Source organism: Plectropomus leopardus, chromosome 17 (genome assembly GCF_026936395.1).
Source record: "Plectropomus leopardus strain MGB_pleo_1.0 chromosome 17, ASM2693639v1, whole genome shotgun sequence".
NCBI classification, from domain to species: Eukaryota; Metazoa; Chordata; class Actinopteri; order Perciformes; family Serranidae; genus Plectropomus; species Plectropomus leopardus.
In genome coordinates, this window is record NC_142192.1 from 31,966,115 (window position 1) to 31,988,690 (window position 22,576).

The window sequence follows — 22,576 nt, forward strand, 5'->3', positions numbered from 1 at the left end:
GAGTTTCAGAGTGTTTGATCTCCGAAAATCTAAATCATATGTCTCATTGTGCGGTCTGTTTTTAACGATGGCCAGAGAATTCCCCGTGTTTTTTTCACATTTATCAGCTTTAATGTTGGACAGCCCAAAATCTCACAGGCCTTTAGTGAGAGACGGTGGCTTAAATACTGTACACGGTGGTCAGATAGTCGGCCGCTGTGTTCTGTCTGCTTAAAACCAAATAGCACTGAAGTTTGCTTGGAGTTTTTTGGTGTGTGTCCATAGTTAAAGTAATCTTCTTTTTAGCTATAATCTGGATGGGCCAGATTGTGGGAGGGGCTGTCCTGAAGCTTCAGCACCAGCTTGCTAAGAAGAAATGACCCGGATATTAGCAATAAATTAGTAAGAAATAAATAAATAAAAGCACAAGAAAATTCCTGAAAAATTTTAAAATGAAAAGATCTGGGAAAATGCTTTTAAAATGTATTTATTCTATAGGGGAAAAAAAGAAAAAGAGAAAAAAATTGAGGAAATTATTTGGAAAAAAATGCTTAAAAATGTCAATAATACAGATTTTTCTGGACGTTTTTCGTTTCAAAACTTACAGGGTTTTTTTTGTAATTTTAGAGAAATTTCTTGCCAAGTTGCTCATTGCCTTTTTCCTCTTGGTTTGGAAAGAAATTTCCGAGTCCAAAGATTTACAAACCTGTGAAAGGCGTCTGGATGCAGCACAAGACAAGTAAAGACGATCCAGCTTCCACAGTGAAATATTGAATTCAGGAGTGTTTTTTTTTTTTGTAACAGAGTACTTTTACTGCGTTACTTGTACTGAGTACTTCCTCCTCTGCTGATCAGAGAGAAACAAAGTGGTAAAAGAAAAGAAGAAATAAAAGAGTAGATGAAACTCGGCTTAAACGGATCAGAATGAGAACAGAGGAGCAGTCGGTGAATGAAGCGAACGCTGGGAGGTGGAGAGGAAAAGATGCAGATGTGGGATGCTTGTTGCTGCGGAAACGTGTAAACACTGTCAAAAACATGGCGTCTGCCAGAGGAATGACATCACCACCGGCCCGCAGCTGTGACACAGAGAGAGAGACGGACAGAGAGAGAGAGACGGAGAGAGATGTTTACCGGACCGACAGATAAACAACAACAGTCACAACAACAACAACAACAGATCAGATGAGATTCGTGTAACGAAAAGAAAGCACATCTGGCTGAGAGATGTTTTATGTTCGAGAAGTTAAATCACGTTTACATCCGACAAATATTTATTGTTTCCAGATGAGGTCGGCGATTTCTCCCCGTTAAATTGATCTTCAGATTTCAACTTCTCAAAATAACAGACACTCTCTGCAAGTGATTATTACTTTTTTATTATTTTATTTATTTTGGGGGATAATCACTTGAAGATTTGCGCTATTAATGTTCAGAAAACTGTCCGAACAGACGCTCTCAGAGCCAGAGTTGACATCTTGAGATTGTTGTTAAAACCTGAAATATTTAGTTTACAATCGAATAAAACAGAAACAGCAGAGACGCTGTAACCACCGAACATTTGACACTCTGCTCGGGGAAATATTTAAATGATGAGACACAAAATGTTTGTCTCATACCCCTGTTTAATTCTTCAGTTAACTCTTTGAAGCCTGGATCGGCTTTACTTTTTTTGTGCTGCATCTAGACGCCTTTATCGAGGTTTTGAATCTTTGAACCCTGAGCAACATTTTTTTTTATTTTTAGAAACATGAGGAAAAAGGCATTGAGCAACTCGGCAAGAAATGTCTCGCAAATTGCAAAAAAAATAGTGCATTACTGAAAACTTACTTTTTTAAAAAGCTGGGGGAAAATGTCCAGAAAATATGTTTAAATGTTTTGAAATATCATGAATATTTGTAAAATTTTCTATAGAATTATTTAAATTTGAAAGCATTTTTTTCCAGATCTTTTCCTTTTTCCCTTTTTTAGGAATTTTCTTTTACTTTTTACTAAACTGGGTCATTTCTGTTTATGTGGATTTTGCCTCCTTCCCATGTTTTAGACATAAATCAAGCCAATTTTGCAAGTTTCCAGTGGGTTAACACTGAAATATCACTTCACATATTTTACTCAAAATTCTGCCTGACACATTTTGGCATCTCCGAAAACTTTATCATCTGGAAATAATATCCTGCAGGTTGCTGAACAAAACTTGAACAAACATGAGTTTGTTAAGATGCCATCAAACACAGTGGAGTGTAACTACTGTAGAGCTGTATTAAAGTACAAATTTAATGCTGCTAATTATTAACACTGTGATCATCCAAAAAAATCAACTTTGCACATAGTATATTGAAATGAATTCTTTTTTTTTTCTTTTTTTTTACTGTTTTTTTATCTAAAAATATGGTGGCATCATGACAAAAACCTGGCATTTGAAGGGTTAAAATTTATTTATTTATTTATTTATTTACTTTTAAGAATATTTAATATTTATGAGTTGGGCTGCTGTTGGTTGAAATTATCTCAATGAAAGTAGAAAATAATATTAATGTATAATAATGTAAGAGGCAAACATCCCCAAAAATAAAAACTAATTAAAAGGCCAAATAAAAGACAGACACACATTTATTTAAAGATACAGCCCGATCTGGAAAACACTAAAATCTTGTGTCCAGTCTAATTTTAAGAATAAAGAAATGTGTCTTCTTCAGTTTTCGGCCGTCTCTGTTGAAACATGAATTGAACTGATTTATTCTGCTCGGATGATTCATGGATTCCAAAATAAAAGTGCACTTTATTTCTAAATAAGCTGCCCTTAATTCAGATAACCAATCACAGCGCGGCCTGCTGCTGGGCAACACCGAGCGCTGATTCATTGTTTCCCACTGACGTTAAGTGTCCACTTCCTTCCACTGAACTGGTCCTTCTGGACTGGTGGACTTTTTTAAATCCCCGTCCATAATAAAAGAGACGGACGTCACTGACTGGAGACACGAGGATTAAAACCAAGTCAAACACAGTGCAGCTCAGTCACACGATGAAGACTGCAAGTACACGCAGGAAAATGTCCTTAAAGTATTAAAAGTATAAAATGTCCCCTGTGACTGTTATGCTATTTAAAATTATATCATTAGATTATTATCACTCATGCATTAACCTTTTAGGCTTTAATATTACACACACTTACTGCGCACAAAATGTGCTTTTTTTTACTTTCATTGACTTTATGTTTTATCCAACATTGGTCCTACTTCATAAATATTAAATATTTATTATTTTTCAGGATTTTAACCCTTTAAATGCCAGGTTTCTGTCATGTTGCCACTATGTTTTAGATGAAAAAAAAAATTTTTTCAATGTACTACATGCAAAGTTGATTTGACATTGATTTTATACATTACTATTTTATTGATTTTCTACTTTCATTGAGTTTTTTTAACCAACATCAGTCCTAATCATAAGTATCGATAGTATTTAACCCTTTAACTGCTAAAGATTCCACGTTTTTATATTTTATATATTTTTTTTTCAATTCACTACATGCTAAGTAGTTTTTTTAAATATTATTTTTATTATTTATTAATTATTATTATTATTATTATTATTATTATTATTATTATTATTATTATTATTATTATTATTATTATTATTATAAGTCATGTTTTTCTGTTTTCTGCTGTGGGATCAAAAATGTCAGTTTGAATGGGTTTCAGTGGAGCATTTTTTTACCTGAACAGTCTGAATGTAACTATTTAGTTTCCACAGTGTATTTTAGACTTGTTGTAGGAGCTGAGCTGCAAATTCACTGATTATACTCAAATACACAATCTGGACAAAATGTATGCCATATGCATGAACACAGACAAAATTATCAAAAAATGAAAAAACAAAAGCACGTAAAATGCATCAAACAGCCCCTTAAAGGTTAATGGAACCAAACAGAAAAACTTTCTTTATAGATTTATTTTGTAGCAGGAAAACAATCATAAACTCTCAGACTGGGAGTCACTCGGTGGCCCAGTTTGACCTCATCGTGTCCAGAATGATCCCTGAACGTCCCGCGGAGACGCCACAGAGCCTCCACTTGTTTTAATCACGAATTTAATGGAGTCTCAGTCTTACTGATGTCACCCTCGTTCACATGGAAACGGATGAAAGCGTTTAGTGACACGAAGACGCTGATCCAGGACGACCTCCATCACCAGGCAGCCAACATAGCAACCACCATGGCAACCAGCTGTGGTCCATTTACTTTACAACACGGCGTCCATTCATTAGAAATGCCAGCCCAGCGCTCCCAGTTGAGTAACTGGTGAGTAAGCTTTTTAATTCATGGGAATTTTCAGGCTTTCCAGCAGATAAATTTAATAATGAGAGCTTTGTGCAGCGTGAAATGATACTGACTGGAAGTATGAGAACTGAGAAAGAACACGGAGTCACGACAAAGTCTGTAATGACAAAGAGATAATCAGAAGAATTACTTTGTTTCATAACCAGACTGCAGAAAAAACAAAAACACGCTTTTCTCTGCGGAGAAAACATTAAACCCAGGAACCAGCACTTTTCTTAACCTTTGAAACCTTTGCAAAGTGGCTTGATTTCTTTCAAAAAACATGGGAAGAAGAATTAAAACAGCAAGTAAAAACATAGAAAAGTACAAGAAAATTACCTCAAGGCCATGTTTAGACAAGAATTTAAGGACATTTCTCTGATTTTAGGACACTCTGTAGTATTTTAGGACATTTCAAGGATTTTATGCCATTTCCAGGATTTTAGGACATTTATGGATTTTAGGACACTTTTTAGACTTTTAGGACATTTCTAGGATTTCAGGACATTTCCAGGATTTTAGAATGTTTGAAGGATTTTAGGACTTTTCTGGATTTTAGGACATTTCTGGATTTTGGGACATCTTTTTAGAATTTTAGAGTGTTTCTGGGAATTTAGGACATTTCTCTGATTGTAGGACATTTTTAGACATTTAGGACATTTCTAGGATTTCAGGACATTTCCAGGATTTTAGAATGTTTGCAGGATTTTAGGACATTTCTCTGATTGAAGAACATTTTTAGACTTTTAGGACCCCTTTTAAACTTTTAGGACATTTCTAGGATTGCAGGACATTTCCAGCATTTTAGAATGTTTGAAGGATTTTAGGACTTTTTTGGATTTTAAGACATTTCTGGATTTTGAGACATGTCTAGGATTTTAGGACATACTTTTAGAATTTTAGGATGTTTCTAGGATTTTAGGACATTTCTCTGACATTTTTGAGGTTTTAAGACACTTTTTAGACTTTTAGGACGTTTCTCGGATTTCAGGACATTTCCAGGATTTTAGAATGATTTTTGGACATTTCTGGATTGTAGGACATTTCTCTGATTGTAGGACATTTTTGAGGTTTTAAGACACTTTTTAGACTTTTTTGATTTTAGGACTTCTCTGGATTTTAGGACATTTCTTGATTTTGGGACATGTCTAGGATTTTAGGACATCTTTTTAGAATTTGAGCATTTTCTTTGGATTTTTTTGAAGTTTTTAGGCCACTTTTCAGAATTTTAGGACCTTTTAATGATTTCAGGATATTTCCAGGATTTTAGAATGTTTGAAGGATTTTAGTACATTTCTTGGATACAATTCTCAGTGTGAATCACTTTATTTTTATCGTTAAAGTCACACAAATGTATAATGGGTTAAAATGATGAAGTAATGACATTTTATATCCAAAAAGTCAAAATGTCGTCTTCACTGTGACGTCATAATGTCCTCCAGAAACACTTTTCTGGCTGGGATTGGTCGTTGTATCTCAGGAACAGAAGGGAAAACATTTGGTCAGATGCTGAATTGGTGATTTATTTTTTATGTGCTTTGAAGTCTCCTTTTCTTTTTCTCTTCACGTCGTTCTTCAGTCTGCGGAGCCTCTTTTCTGTTAACCGCGACCCGCCACATCAAAACAAAGTCTTTATTTTTAGAAATCGGGATTTTGGATTCCCCCTCTGGCTGCAGCAATCACCGAATATTTTAACGTCAACATTCAATCAAATAAAAACAAACAAATAAAACAAAGAACAGTGATTGCAGCTCAAGAAACAAAACATGAACACTTTCCCTCGGGATTGTTTCTGTTCCGCTTCAGTACACCCAGATTCTGGAAACTCCACAATGTCAAAACACAACAGAGCCAGTGTCTTTACACACACACACGCACACACACACACACGCACACACACACACACGCACACATGCACGACGCCCTGCGGACACACAGTGTTTCCACTCAGTCTGATCCGACTCTTCACGCACCTTAATGATGATAACATTGTGATTTTTATTGTTATTACTGTGAATGGAGTTAATTATCAGCCGTCAGTGAGAAACAGGAGAAAACTCGCCCTCTGCTGCTTCGTTACTGTGCTGCACCAGAAAAACTCAGTTTCACTGTTTAAACTGGGTCCTTTTAATGTGCTGATGTGTTTTCAGTCTCAGAACGACTAAAGATTCAATTATAGATCACATAAAGAGAAATATGAGATTATATCAGCAGCAGTTTGAAATGTAAATACAATTTTGTATACATAAACAATGATTTTACCTCTTGGCTAACTCTTCGGGCTTTAGTGGTGTAACTTACTAAAAAAAAAAATAATAATAATACATATATAAATTTTACCTTATTATTATTATTATTATTATTGAAAATTATCTGGTCAGAGCCAAATTATTTTAACTACTGTTTATAAAATAATTTTACAAATATGCTGTGCATAACAGAATTATTTTTGTTGAAAAAAAGTATATTATATTTTTAAAGACTGATCTGCAGAAAATTTTGAGAAAAAATAAGTGTTTTTTAAATTAATTTATTTATTCATTTATTTTGTACATGAAGACATTGGCTATCTCTTTTTATTAAAAAAAAAAGAATAGAATAAAAAAAGTCAAGGAAAATCATTAAGATATTAACAAATACAATTTTAAAAATTAGAAGAAAAACTGGAGAGAAAAAAAAGTATTACTAAATGTATTAAGTAATTTATTTATTTGGTCTTTTGGGTGAACCAGCTAACTTCACTGTAACTTTTATTTTATTTTATTTCATTTCATTTCATTTCATTTCATTTCATTTCATTTCATTTCATTTCATTTTGATTGTTGTTGTTTTGGAAACTGATTGTTTTAATTTATTTATTTTATCACAGCATATTTGTGACAATATCTTGTTGCTTATTGTTTCATATGTCTACTTGTATTTATATATTTGCTTTAGTGTGTTTGAAAATAGCCATTTAATTAATTTTGTTTGTGGTGGACAAAGTTTAGCCACCAATCAGTGGAAGCCACTGTTACGAGCATTTTGCGGACTTTCAAGTGATTGATGCAGGTTTTTCTGATCGCTCGCTCTCGTCATTGTGCCCAAACAGAAGGAGAGTGACCAGCAGATAGACGTGCAGGTGGAGGGCGGCCTGACCAGCTTCACCCAGACGGGCCTGGCAGCCGGTCAGGAGTACACCGCCACCGTCACCGGAGAGAAAGACGGCAGGAGAGGAGCCGAGAGCTCCACCGACTTTGTGACCGGTGAGCTGCCTGTTTTATTTATCCATAAAGTAAAACAGTTGAGTTTGACTTTATTTTTCAAATGTAAGATACAGAGTCAACCACATGTTTTAGCAGCACAGTCACCACAATCAACACTTCTAAAGTGACGTATAAGCCAACTTTGACATCTGGAGGTGGAGAATAATTAGGTGAAACACCTGCCAACAAACAACTATATGGTTGATTTTTTAGGGAGTCATCAGTGGAGGATTAGTGTATTAAAAGTATTCACTGAGAAAAATGTTATTTTTGCCAAGATATTGTGTTTCCAGTCAGCATAGTGCCATGAAAAGCTGCTGTTTTTACTGTAACAACGTGTCAGATTCTGCAGGGATAGTGCAACAAAAAGCAGATGTTTTTCTTAAAAAACATTACTGTATTTAGTGACCGGATATTGCCATAAAAAGTGTGGGGGTTTTGTTTTTTTCTTCTTTTTTTTTTTGCAGCGTCTGCAGGTGAGTACCACAGAATTTTTTTTTTTTAAACCAAGACATAGTTGCATTTAGTGTTTGTTTTTCTTTTCTTTTATTATTGTTTTTTTTATTTTGCTGCGTCTCCGGCTGAGATAGTGCCACAGAAATCTTTTTTTCTGCATCTCCAGCTTAGAGCCACAGAATTTATTTATTTATTTATTTATTTTAACCAAGACATAGTTGCATTTAGTGTTTGCTCTGGTTGTTTTGTTGGGGTTTTTTCGTTTTCTTCTTTTCTTTTTTTTTTTTTTTTTTTTTTGCTGCGTCTCCAGCCGAGATAGTGCCACAGAATTTTTTTTTTATTAAACCAATACATAGTCGTAGTTACTGAAACATTGCTGCGTTTCCTGCTGGGATAGTACCACAAACAGCATTTTGTTGTTGTATCGTTCCAGGAAAAGCAGATATTTTAAGAAAAAACATGATTTTTTTTGCCTCACCATAAACAAGTAATTTTTGTGCAGAAGCCAAACAACACATGGACCGAAGCGTTTTTGAGACATTAAGTTTCAGTGAATCTGCAACATAATGTTCAAATGTCAAGCATCTGTGATTCACAGAAACATTCAATGGCAACATTTCAGACAAGAGAATGGACACACATGAGTGTGTGTTTGTCTTCTTGGGCAAAACAAGGAGAAAGCCCCAAATCATTTTTGAACACCTGGATAAAAATTGTAAATTTTTATGTTTTTAGTGTTTGCTGATATCAGTGTTTTCTTGCTGTTTTTAATAACATTTATAATCTTGTGGGCAGTTGATTTAATCTTAAAATGTCTCACTTTCATAGTAGTAATGTTGAGTTTTACTGCAATGGTTTTGAATTATTATTTCATGTCTTTTCATGCTCTAAAAAGCTCTTTTTTCTTCATTTCTTGAGAAAAACTGAGATAATTGAATGTATTCTAAAAGACTGACATTGATAAGCAGTATAAAATATATGCTTCAGCCTCATTACAAGAAGTTTGGTGTCCATATCTGCATGCTGAAAAGCCCCATTCATCAAATATGGCACATGCTGAAACCATGAGTTTATTGCAGTTGACAGTAATGCGCACAAATGTAAAACGTCCCAATAAAAGCGTCGTTTGCTGGTTAGAAAACGGAGCTTCTGACCAACATGTTGGACGACGCGAGCGGCTCAAATCGCCAAACTGGCAGAGAGAGTTTAAACATTTTGCTCCCGCTGCCCTTCCTGTGAACGATGTCATCTGTGGCAGCATCGAGGCCGTGAACACGAGGACCGAAATTTAAAGGAGCCGAGCTGCGAGTTTAGGAGAGCGAAGAGGAGGGAAAGTGCTGATTCTGCAGAATAAATTTAAAGTGGACATCACGAGGATTTTAGGACATTTCTAGGATTTTACAACATTTCTGGGACTTTAGGATGTTTCTAAGATTTTAAGATGTTTCTAAGATTTTAAGATGTTTCTAAGATTTTAGGATAATTTTCTGATTTGAGGACTTTTCTTGGATTTTAGGATGTTTACAGGATTTTAGGACATTTCAAGAATTTTAGGACGTTTCTAAGATTTTAGGACTTTCTCAATTTTAGGGCATTTCTTGAAATTCCAGATTTTTACAGGATTTTAGAATTTTTGTAGAATTTTAAGACGTTTTTAGGTTTTTAGGACATTTCGATGATTTTTTGGATATTAAGTTTATGGCGTCTCTGGATTTTAGGGCATTTCTCGGATTTTAGAACGTTTCAAGGATTTTAAGGACGTTTCTAAGATTTTAGGACATTTCTTGGATTTCAAAATGTTTACAGGATTTTAGATTTTTTTGTAGAATTTTAGGACATTTCTAGGATTTTAGAACGTTTCTAGGATTTTAGCATGTTTCTAAGATTTTAGGACATTTCTCGGATATTGGGATTTTTGTAGAATTTTAAGCACATTTTTTAGCACGTCGGGTTTTAGGACATTTCAAGGACTTAAGGATGTCTTTAGGATTTTAGGACATTTCTAGGATTTTAGGACATTTGGGACAGTATGGTCGTAGCGAGGGTGTGGTGGATCCTTCAGTGACCTTTTTTATAAACAATCTCTATTTTGATGCTGTTTTATGCACTCTGGCACTTTATTAATACTAAAATACAAAATAAATTCCCAGTGTAAATCACTTTGTTTTATTGTGAATTAGAAAATGGTCTGGGGGCCACACGGCACCCTGTTTACACATTTAGCCGACAAGCTATAAGCTGGAAACCACCAGTGTCCCTGCACTGACACCTACATGTGTCCTGGCAGATTAGAGGCTGATGAAAGTGTAAATTGTGGGGGGTTTTTTTGTCTCTCTTCGTCTCCAGTCATCTCCGGTCCCACCAACTTCCGAGCCGTCAAGACGACCTCCACGTCCGCAGTTGTCCAGTGGGAGCAGTCGCAGGGTGAGATCGACAGGTACCGTTTGACCGTTTACCCCAACGATGGGGCAGGGAGGAGTCAAGAGATGACCGTCCCAGCTGGTCAAGACTCTGCCCACATCCAGCAGCTGGAGGCGGGGCATTTGTATGACATCGAACTGGTGGCGGAGAAAGGCAGCAGTCGGAGCCAACCAGCGACCACCCAGGTTACTCCAGGTGAGTAGGATCAAAGTTTTTCTGAAATATTGACGGCAACTAATTCTTACTTTAGAGCATCACATGTTGTTCAAAATGGCAATCGGTATTTGTCCCAAACTTAACTCTGATTACAAGACTCTCTTTTCAGGCTGCTGTTTTCACAGAGTTTTACCAAGGATAAGACAGTCCTGATCCTTGAAACCTTTTACTCACCAAAGCACCAAATGTGGATTAATCAACCGCTTAAATGGTCCACAACAGATGCACCATTTCCTCCTGTTTTAGCCAGTTTTTGTAAAAATGAAGCTATTTAATTTTGAGGTCTTCTTTAACGGTCTTCAGAAGAAACCAATAAGCTTGTAGCTGAAAGCCACGTGCAGAAAGTCATAAAGTATTGGGAGACGGATTTAGCATTGGCTACGTTTAAATGCTGAATTTGATATTGTGTTTAGAAATTCCAAATTACGCCTTTTTCAAATTTAGCATTTTCCAATAAAAAAAACGTTGGATGTGGTGATATTCATTCGGGTTTTGATATGGTCCAACGAGTCCGTGATGAACGACATGTTAGGGCACAATATTCAGACTATGAACAGGTGCGTGTAAACGGGAATATAATTGGAACATTTTGTGTACATTTGAATTTCAGATTTTAGGGAAATGCACAGAAATCCAGTAGAGAAATGTGAAACTTGTCATTTTGGGCGACTCAAACAGAAGAAAAGCATTTTTGAGTGAAGCGGGACGTAAAGACTTTAGGAATCTCCAAAACAAGCTGAATTTCCAGATACTTTGACCTTGCTGTCTTTGAATAACTCAAATATTTCTCCTCCAGATTGTATTCAGGTACTAAGTGAAACTTAATGTGTCGTCATTATTCAATACAGCACATAATTTAAAACGCATTACAATGTGGAGAAATGTCACAGTAAAAGTTAATGAAGCAAGGTGAAACTCGGCCCTTCAGGAGCAAAAATAATGAGTTTCAGAAGGAAATATTCCTTAAACGGCTCCATTTTCCTGAACTTAGTCATTATATTTTTCCTCTCAGCGGTGACTCAGCATGTTGAATTTTCTCTGTCCAATCTTAACATTAATATATTTTAATTTTCTCCTTAGCGGTTCTACATGGATCCCACTGCACAAAGTTGTTGTTTTTTTTGCTCGTGCATAATAACTAATAAACTGTCGTTAATGAGGTTTCCCGAAAAGTATCACAATGAGTATTAAAACTGCTTTTTCTTCCTTTTATTAGACATGATCTCCTCTGGATTATTAACAGCAGCAGCAGCACATGATGATGACCTTAACATTAAATCCAAATGCTCACTCCCTTCACATCTTTAGGGAAGACATTACCGGGTGTTACCACGGCAGCTCTGACCATGCAGGTCACAGCAGCACCAGGACGAGATGTTGACAGAGACGGAGACCCATCGCCTGAGGTGCAAGTCTTTGAAAAACCAGGGAGGAGGGAGGATGGGAGCGAGGATGACTCTGTAAAAGTCAGAGGCATCGATGGACCTAACAGAGACGTCACAACCTCTGTGATTGCAAGAACGAAGCCTCTGGTCAGCAAAATGATCACAAAAAATGGCACCAGGCCCAAAGTTCCTGAAAGGCCCACATTGTACAAGAAGCCAAATTCCTCAGGCCCTTCCCATTTCAACACAACCAGACCTGTGCCTGGACGGAAAAAAGTTGGCCCAGGCCCTTTGAAAAAGCTCCCAGTGGGGCAGAAGAAGAAGACACCAATAGCACCCAAAAAAACAAAACCAGGTGTCCCTAATATAGCAGATAGGAAGAAAGCTTTGAATGTAAGAGACCCAAATGTGGATGCATCAAGCACTAAGAGGAGGGATGACAAAAATCCAGCTCAGATGTCTGGGAGTGACTCAGACACAAACAGAGAAAGTAGCTCCGAAGAACCAACTGTTGGCCCCAAAGAGCAAACAGATGTTGGCATGGCAAGCCAAGGAAACGACACTGCTCCAGTGTCTCCAGAGCCAACTGGGACTGTTGGAAGCCAAGAGAAGAAATGTATGAACAAAGTTAAAGTGACACACATCAGATTACCCCATCGGGGCAGAGGCGGTGGGTGCAGAGGGGATGGAACAGTGCTGGTTGGAAAGACGCCGGGTTCAGATCAAGGCTCCTCTGAGACGGATGATTCGAAACCCTCTTCGGCGGAGGCAAACCTTGACTATACACCGGATCCTTTCCATAAACTCGTGACGGACACTTTCGACAGGTGGAACATCACAACATTTTCTGTTCACCTGTCTAACCCGTCAGACCTCTCTGTTAATGCAGAAACAGTGAGGAGGCAGATTTTTAGGGGACTGAAGCCGTTGCCGCCGTCCTCGTCCAGGCCATTATCGTATTCATCATCGCCATCGCAGTCATCTACTTCGCAAACATCATCACATTCATCAACACCCCTCTCAGGCTCAGATGAATCAGATTCAGTTGGAAGTAATAAATTAGATGTTGATAACAGCAGAACTGCAACTGACGTTACGTCACCTGAAGACGGAGAACTACCACCCTCAGGAAGAGGCGGCGCACCTCTTTTACGCCAAACACCTGCAAAACAAGGATACGTTACATCACCTGAAGAAAGAAAGCCACCCTCATCATCACCACAGTCATCAGCAGCACAGTCATCATCGTCTCCGTTATCTCCGTCTTCAGCACCACCTTCACCGGCATCAACAGCAGCACCATTATCATCATCAGAGTCATCGGCTGCACCATCGTCATTATTGCCGTCGTCTCCGTCCTCTGTAGCACCACCTTTATCATCATCAACTGCAGCACCATCATCACTAAAAAATGTTATTTCTTTCCCTTCATCGTCGCCCCTTTCCAGCTCTGATAAATCAGTTGGAAGTAATGAATTAGACGTTGATAACAGCAGACGTACGACTGACGTTACGTCACCTGAAGACAGAAAACTACCACCCTCAGGAAGAGGTGGTCAACCTCTTTTCCGCCGAACACCTGTAAAACATGGATACATACGTCGCCCACGCCCAAACTTTGGGTTGGTTCAGAACAAAACCCGTCAAAATTTTAGAGATCCGCACCATTTGACTCCTCGTGCGAACCTCACCCGAGGAGGAGAGACAGAGACCAGACATACATCCACAAGTGAATTATCGTCTCCACCATCTTCATCAGCTAAAGAGGAATCTTCCTTAACTGACAAAGTTACGCCAGTGAGGGATACAAGTGGAGACAGAGATGGGGCAACTGCGCCTGCACCCTCTGAAGATGACAAAAACCAGAAAAAGAAGCCAACAGAAAGACAACAAATCCCAGTTGGCCATATTCCTCAAGTGAGGGATGCAAGCGGAGACAAAGATGGGGCGACTACACCTGCACCCCCTGAAGATGAAGAAAACCAAAACAAGATGCCAACAGAAAGAGGACAAATCCCAGTTCAGCACATTTCTCCAGTGACAGATCCAAGTGGAGACACAGATGGGGCAACCACACCTTCTGAAGATGAAGAAAACCAGAAAAAGATGCCAACAGAAAGAGGACAAATCCCAGTTCGTCGAATTCCTCCAGTGAGGGATGCAAGTGGTGACAAAGATGACACAACTATACGTGCACTCTCTGAAGATGAAGAAAACCAGAAAAAGATGCCAACAGAAAGAGGACGAGCACCAGTTCGCCGTATTCCTCCAAAGGGAGGATACTTGCGTCGTCCAGTCTTTGGTGCTCTTCAGAACCGGACACGTCCCTATATGAGGCTGCTGCCTCCCCGCTCTCGACCCTTAAAACCTGCATCAGAAATGAGAAAAGAGGCGTTATCTTCCACCGAATTGCCAGCCACTTCTGCTTCCAGAGAAGCATATCCAGCTGAAGGTGCAGGGCCAATAGTTGCAGGGAATGAAGACAGAGTTGGGACAAGTATGTCCTTAACAAGCACTGAGGTTAATCAGACTGTCAGAGGAAGTGGAGTGCCTTCCCCCCATAGCCCAAACACCAAAGTTGGTTATTTCCGTCGCCCGCAACAGTATGGTGGACGTTTTCAAAACAAAACCCGTCCAAACCTAAGACCACCTCAGTTTCCAAATAGAGGTCCCATGCGCAAGCCTTTTCCAACCAGAAACCTGAATGGAGGCAGCGGCATTCCAGTCGGAAGTCGGATTAGCCAATTAGATAAAGATCGTGCGCCCAAAGTCCAAGATAACCAGTTAGGAGAGCAGGCTGCTCCCATGCCTACTCAAGGAGTCCAAATTAAACAATCAGGAGAACAAGACACTGCAAAAGTAATTACAAGTTCCCAGATAGATGGCTATGACACTACCGTGAGACCACAGATTAAAGACTTAGAGGTGGAGGTTAATGCTCTAGACCAAACTATTAAATCTGAGGAAGAAGAAAAAAGCACCCCAGAGTCAAACTCTGACACCCATAAAGAAAGAGTCAACGCTGGCAAAGATGCTGACACTACAAGTCAAGATAGACAGACTATCGATCAAACTTCCTCTGATTCAGGACATGGAGCCCCAAAACCAGTCACACTTCCAAAGAGACAACCACCAACGTCACCACATCACACCCAGATTAGACACTACACCAGCGGGAGCCAAAGAAGACCAGAAACAAAAACAAACAATACTGCAAAACGGTTGTTTGACAGGAAACCAGAACAAGCGAAACGCAAGGATCAAGTCGGATCAGATGTTTCGTCTTCGGGAGTCACAAGGGAACCTCTGGACTATGTTGGAGTCACAAACCGGACCTCAGATGGATTTACGCTCATATGGGACTCACCGGAAGACAAGTACAAAAACTTTGTTGTGACAAGCCAAGATGTTGGGAAAAATGAAAAGCCAAAGCAGAAGGAAAGCAAGAACGATCCAGAAGAAAAACAAGAGGATCCTAAGAAAGAGGGTGGAAATAGAGAGGAAGAAGCGGACCACCGACCAGCTACGAAATCAGAAAACGGAAGAAGTGAAGATGAAAATAAAGTGCCTGAAAGTGCCTCTATACCAGATCCAAGGATCCAAAGCGGCCCAAAGGCAAAACCTGTCACAGGAAGTCACAAAACCTTCAAAAAAGTTCTCCCTGGTTCAGCTCGCTCCTTCCAGTTTGAGAATCTGCCCCCTCTGAAGGAATACACGGTGACGTTGCTCGGGAAGGGTCCCGGCCTTCTGTCCAGACTGCACAAGCTTGTCATCAGCACAGGTACAAGCCATTGTGACAGTGCGTAAAACAACTTTAATCACTGCTGCACAATGCTACAACATTGCTGTCAATGTTGTCACGTCCTCTGCAGACAACTTGCTCTTTTCACCCTCGAGTAAAAAAACTGTTCGCACACAAATCTTAAATCTTTCCTTCGCCACACATCTTGTGCTGATTTCAGCAAAACGTCATTCGCTAACTAATTGTCACTCGTGTGTAGTTTGACTGAAAATGTGTGCTCACCCACTAAATGCTTCCTCCATGTTCATTTCAAGAGCTTAAGCGCTGCGGTGCTCTTAAAAACTGTAAGCTCTCGATTTACAGTTTCACTCCATGTGTTTCTTATTTAATCACTGTTTTGGTGACGGCGTAACCTGTTTTGTCAGTTTTCAGTGAGTTTTGATGTCTCTGATGTGGTTGTGTTTTGTGTTAATCCTGTGTTTGTGTACCCATTTGACGCTTTCATGAATGTGTGACATATTTGTGATTTGGCATTCATACATTTTAATAATCAACATTCTCTCAACCTTAAACATAGACTCAGTTATTTGATGTCAATCCTCAGATGTGCATTGACAGTTTGTCACAGTTTTAGCTAGCTAAGTTGTGCGCTGGCTAGCTTGTTGTGGCTTGTAGCTGCAGGTTAATGTCAGCATCAGCTTTCTTTAGCATTTTGGCTGCAATAGCTTGCAAACTGTGCAGTTTAGCCAACCAACGTAAGAAAATGTGCAGACACAACTGATGTTACACACAACGTAAAGTTGTAACTAATGAAAAACTGTTTTGGTTTGATTTGGGAGAAGAAACATGGTGCATACTTACCTTAACACTTAAATTGCGCAAAGTGAAAATGAAAATATAAAGTAATGGAAAGACATTAATTTAGAAAAAAATCCCATTTATCGCAAAATAATAAAATAAGTTACACTCGCATGAGGTGGTATTTCAGGCAATTAAAAAAAGCCATATTTTGTAAAACTGCAGTGGAAACGCTTTTTTGGCTTTTTTAGGTCACATGATGCTATGGTTATGTGTTTGTCAGTAGGAACTGGCTCCCTCATGATGCAGCAGGAGCTACAAGAGCTGTTATTGCATCACATAACTCTGAGAAAGTTATCGGATCATCCGGAAGTTTTCAATCCACAATTCCTCTGTGAAATCGTGGACTATCAGCTCCCAGAAATCACCCATACGTGGCCGCTCCCACGTATAAGGGGCTCGCTTTTCCATCATTGCTCCATAACACGCCTATGCCTGGATTGGAAATAATGACGGCTAGTGTGGTGGCTGCAATAGAAATGAAGCTGCTGATGTTTTTTTTATGAATGTTATTGCAAGAAAAGAAAACGCAGAATATCACGCAATCATCTCACAATTGTGTTTTATCAATATTTCAAAGATATCGCTTAAGTTTTGCGTAAATCTGTAATGGAAACCCGCCTAATGTCACTCCCGTCATCTGTCAGTGGTTTTAATAATTTGGCTATAACAGACAGTGAAAGCACAAACAGCTACAAGCCACATTAAAACTTTATTTCCAGGACTGCAGTGTGGCAGCAAATGAAGAACAATATCCATATTTATTTATTTTTACTGAGTTGACATCAAATGAGAGTTCAACAGTAACAACATAACAGCACAATTCATTCACTGCTGCTCTGGTTTTCTCTCATTCAGGGTAAGCTAACAGCCAGCTTCACTGACACCCCTTCACCTCTCACCCAAACCAGGGTAAGACCACAGCTGGTCTCTGTACGTTTGGTCTGTCTTCACCTCTCACATCCACGTTTTAACCCCATGAGTTTACAAGAAAAACAAATGAAAGACAAAAACATATCAAGTGGATATTTTATCATTTGATGGGTCTGGGTTACAAAAAAAAAATGTTTCGGGTAACATTGACAGGATGCATGCAAACTTTCAGTGACACCCAGCACAACTTTGAGTTATGCCTATTTTTAAAGTGTGTAATTTCTATCTGGAAAATCATTCACACCATGGTGAGGTTGAAAATAATAATTTTCCAACACTTTAAATGTTGGATTAACCCTTTAAGACCCCCAAACAATGTGGCGTATTTCTTTTAAAAACATGGGAAGAAGGCAGTGAGCAATAAAAGGAAAAATGACCCCAAAAATAGCATGAAATTAGTAAAAGAAGAAGAGAAATATCTGGAAATTAGTGATAAAAAAAGAAAGAAAAAGAGAAAAAAGAATGTAAAATTAAAAAGACAAATGAGTCTTGAAAAAGTGCTTAAAATTAAATACAAATAAATAATAAGTAAATAAAATATCATTATATAAAAATATAATATAATATATAAAAATATTTTTGAAAATCCTAGCTTTTTTAACCAACCCTAAATAAATTGAAATGAAATAAATTGAAAATAAAATAAATCCAAGCCACTCATTGCCTCTTTCCCGTGTTTTTTAAAAGAAATTGCACCACTTTGCTCTGGGCCAAAGGTTTAAATACTTATGAAAATTGTTTGAAAGAAGCACAAGAAAAATTCTGTCAAAGGGTTAATATCTGAATGTATTTGTTTTCATTCATCCTGTGAAACTTTATTCCTCCTTCACTCCTGCCACGCTTTTATTTTCAGGTTTGAGCGACCAGCTAACTATTAAAAAATCATCTTTCTTTCCTTCGCTGCTGTCCAGGATCCATCATCTGCACTTGATTGTTACGATTAATGACTGTATGTCTATGTCTTATGTATATGATTTGTATACTGTATATATGTTTGCACTGTACATATATACACACAAACTCACCGGAGCACTAATAGCAAACGTGTGGATGAATAAACAATGTACACACACTGTTTTCACTCTTTTTAGTGGCCATTTTTGTCATCTTTTCATGAAATCTGCTGCACTGTCTGTCCCAAATTACTCTTTTATTTACTTTACGACTTCTCTGACTGCTCTTTTCTTTTATTTCACCTGCATTTTGTTTTATTACTCCTGTTTCTTCCTCATGTTTCCTCTGTACTTTTACTTCTTCCTCTATATTTCTTCGTTTTTCTCTCCTTTCATCCACCTCTCTCATGGTGTTCTTCGTACCGTTCAGGCCCGGAGCCTCCAACCGACATCGTCTTCACCGAGGTGACAGACAACTCTCTGACGGTGTCGTGGACCAAACCAAAGACTCCAGTCAGCGGATTCAAGGTCACCTACACCCACGCTGAGGAGGGTGAGAGCTGACGTCCACGTTTTATTTAAAATAATTTGATAATGGCATATAAAAAGTGTCCCTATGTTTTCTGTATCAGGAAAACAGTAAAAGATGGTAAGCAAAATTACTTAAAAGAATTTAATTAAATAAATTTATTTTTTAAAAGGGGGGAGAATTTGTAGAAAATTATCATTAAAGAGAAAAATCTCTGGAAACTATATTCGTTTTTCATTCTTTTTTTTTTGTGAAATTTCTTGCTCATGTTGGGGCCATTTCTTGTTAAGTGGCCTATTACCTTCCTCTCATGTTTTGAAAGACATCAGGTTTTTTGTTTTTTTTTAATTAATTTATCTATTTTAAATTGTTTTTGTAGTTCGTGCTTCAATTCATTTTTAGCAAATACAAATGACAACACAATTTTTGGAAGGAACAGATTTTTTATTTGATTTTTTTTTATTTTTTTTTATATATAGTCTTGACATCACCTGCACGGTGTTCCTAATAACATCCTGAACATAGAAAATAATGAGATAAAACCCAGTCAGTCTGCAGCCACTACACACTAGGATTGACAGATTGAGACAAATTACTTTATTTTCATTTTTTTATTGGCAGAACAATGAAAGACATTCAAATCTCAGAGCACCTGAGCCTTCTCTCATTTCCCATTTTTTCCATTTTTCATGTTTTCTCCTCTTACCGCCATAACAGAAAAAACAGCAACAACAGAAATAGCACCAGTGCTACATTTTTCTTTATTTTTTAGGAAAATCCTGCATATTTTACCTTTAAAAACCCTTTGTTAGTTGGTCTTCAACATGCAGCCAAAATGCCAACAGCTTAAATTCAGCTCACCTCGATGTCAGACTACACTGACAAGAGGTGGTTTTAGCACAGGGGCCCAATTTTGGCCCCCTGGCTTTATATGAACCACAAGCAGCTCACACTGGATCCTCTAGAGCCAAAACCGAGCCGAGTGTGCTCACGTTTACCCACAATGTAATTTAATTTAGATTTGTCAGTTTATTGTGAATATTGCAAATAATTGCAAATATATTTTGGTGGTTTTCTCTGCAGGTGAGCCGGTGTCAGTGTCCGTGGACTCGGACGACTCCAGCGTCGGCCTCTCGAAGCTCACGCCCGGATCTTCCTACGAGGTCAGCGTCATCTCCATCCTGGGACTGGACGAGAGCGATCCACTCAAAGACTTTGTCATGACACGTAAGAATGGCAACTTTCACTTTGCTGTAACGTAACTGAGCTGCGCTAAATGAATGAATCTGATTTATTTCTAACATGTAAAAAGAAAATAGAGAAATTATTTTACAAACAAGCAGACGGAAAAAAAGTAATATTTACAGACAATAAAGACATTAAAAAAAAGGTCAAACTCATGATGACTTTACATAATCTAAAAGGAGTGAGAAGAAGTGAGATTTATTTAATCCCACCTTTTCTCTATAAATCATTAAATTTTAATTTATTAATTTGAACCTATGCTCTTATTAATTAGATATATATGCATACCCAAAATCAAATATCTACAATTTTACATTATTATTTACAGAAAAAAGGAGGAAGATAAACAAGGAAAAAACTAATAATAAATATACAGTAAACCCATGTAAACACCTGCTGATTGTGAAACCCCCTCTTTGTGAAATAAATATTATACATAATAAAATAAATAAAACACAAATTATGAGGTGTTTTTTTTTTGTTATGTACACATTTTTAATAAATATAAGAAGCTTAAATTTCCAATGCATTAAAAATCAATTAAAATTATATTACAGTACAATGTCAGTAAATATATACAGTTTAAATTTTCAGCATGTTAGAAATCAAACCTGCTTGTTTTCTGGAGTTTCGAGTATTTTAGGAAATCTCTGCTAAAGTCTTCAGCAGGTGTTGAGTCTGGAAACAATCAGCTGCGTTTATTCTCGGAGGAGTCTCATCCTGCTCTGCGTTATTTCAAAACTCTGAGGGTGTAACTGTTGACAAGCCCAACATAATCGTTCTCACAGTGTGAAATCATCTCTCTGCTCTCTTGCTGGTTTTTTTGGGGTTTTTTTGGCCTCTTTACATTCCAACACTGTTCTACGGTTGTTTAGTTATTCTTCCAAAATGCTGTTTTTCTTTGCATGTTCAGTTTTTTGACCATTTTCAGTGCAAATAAAGTAAAATAATACTAAATGTCAGTATCTTTATGTCTCCCTCAGTGCCTGACTCTCCGACAGACCTGCGGGCCGTGAACGTCACAGACAGCCAGGCCTTGTTGTTGTGGCGACCAGCGTTGGCAACCGTCGATAAATACGCCATCGTATATGGCGCCGGGACAGGTCGGTGATGATGTTTTCAAATTTTTTCCAGGAAAAAGAATGTGCAAATTATTGCATTTGCAAATTTCCATGAAAAAAAGTTGATAGTAAGTCATAATATAGTCATAGTATAATATGCCATATGAAACTTCTTCTAAAAATGTCATGATATAGTACATCATGAAATTTTGATGGAAAAAAAATCATAGTATAGTATTTAGAAAATGTAATGAAAAAAATTGAAGTATGTCAAGAATTTTCGTGGTAAAAAATTAATAGTATAGTGGCTAGAAAATTTTAAAAAAGTACAGTATGCTGTAGGATAATCCTTCAAAAAATGTCAGAATGTAGTATGCCAAAATATTTTCATCAAAAAGGTTATTGTGTAGTATGTTAAAAGACTTAACGGAAAAAAAAAACACTATAGTATCTCAGAGGTACTCATTTAAAAAAAAAATCATAGTATGTCAAAAAATTTCATTAAAAGTCACAATATAATATGTCAAAAACATTTATGAAATAAGTCATAGTATAGTTTGTCAAAAATGGTATCATAGTACAGTATGTCATATGAAAATCCTTCAATAAATGTTATAATATAATGTTCCATAAACTTTTAATGAAAAAAGGCAAAGTATAGTATGTTCACAATTTATTTTCATGAAAAAAAATCATAGTATGTCAAGATTTTTTAGGGGAAAATAGTATAGTATAGTATAGTATAGTATAGTATAGTATAGTATAGTATAGTATAGTATAGTATAGTATAGTATGTCTAAAAAAATTCAGCAAAAAGTCAAAGTACAGTATTCTGTCGGAAAATCCTTTAAAAAAATGTCATACCATAAAATGCCCTAAAGTTTTCATTAAAAAAGTCATAGTTTTGTATATCAAAAAATGTTATGGAAAAAGGTCATAGTATAGGTCATAGTATCTCTAAAGTATTAATAAAACAAATCATAGTAAAGATTGTCAAAAAAATTCACTGAATGAGTCAGAGTATGCTTTGTCAAAAAATTCACTTAAAAAACGTCATAGTGAAATATGTAGAAATTTTTTATTGAAAAAGGTAATTGTGTAGTATGTCAATAGATTTCATCACAAAGTCATAGTTTATTATGCCATATGAAAATCTTTTGAAAAATAATATAGTATGCCATAAAATTTTCTTTAAAAACAAATATCAGTATTATAGTATGTCGAAAAATGTCATGAAAAGTCATTGTAAATCACGTGAAAAAAATCTTGAAAAAAAGTCTCAGTATAGTACGCCAAATGAA

At 37.2% G+C, this 22,576-nt stretch overlaps 1 protein-coding gene across 3 annotated transcripts in view; it reads left to right on the forward strand.

Annotated features, from left to right (window-relative positions):
- Positions 1-22,576, forward strand: part of tnxbb (tenascin XBb) — a 79,386-nt gene that overhangs the window by 50,570 nt on the left and 6,240 nt on the right. For 2 of the 3 annotated variants that reach the window (XM_088090173.1, XM_088090174.1), the window contains 6 exons: positions 7,383-7,536; positions 10,339-10,608; positions 11,938-15,795; positions 18,871-18,993; positions 20,053-20,196; positions 21,198-21,317. In XM_088090173.1, coding sequence (XP_087946299.1) covers positions 7,383-7,536; positions 10,339-10,608; positions 11,938-15,795; positions 18,871-18,993; positions 20,053-20,196; positions 21,198-21,317 — 4,669 coding nt within the window. Of the gene's footprint in view, positions 1-7,382; positions 7,537-10,338; positions 10,609-11,937; positions 15,796-17,472; positions 17,527-18,870; positions 18,999-20,052; positions 20,197-21,197; positions 21,318-22,576 lie in introns of those variants that run through there. The other variant, XM_088090175.1, reaches the window with a different exon arrangement.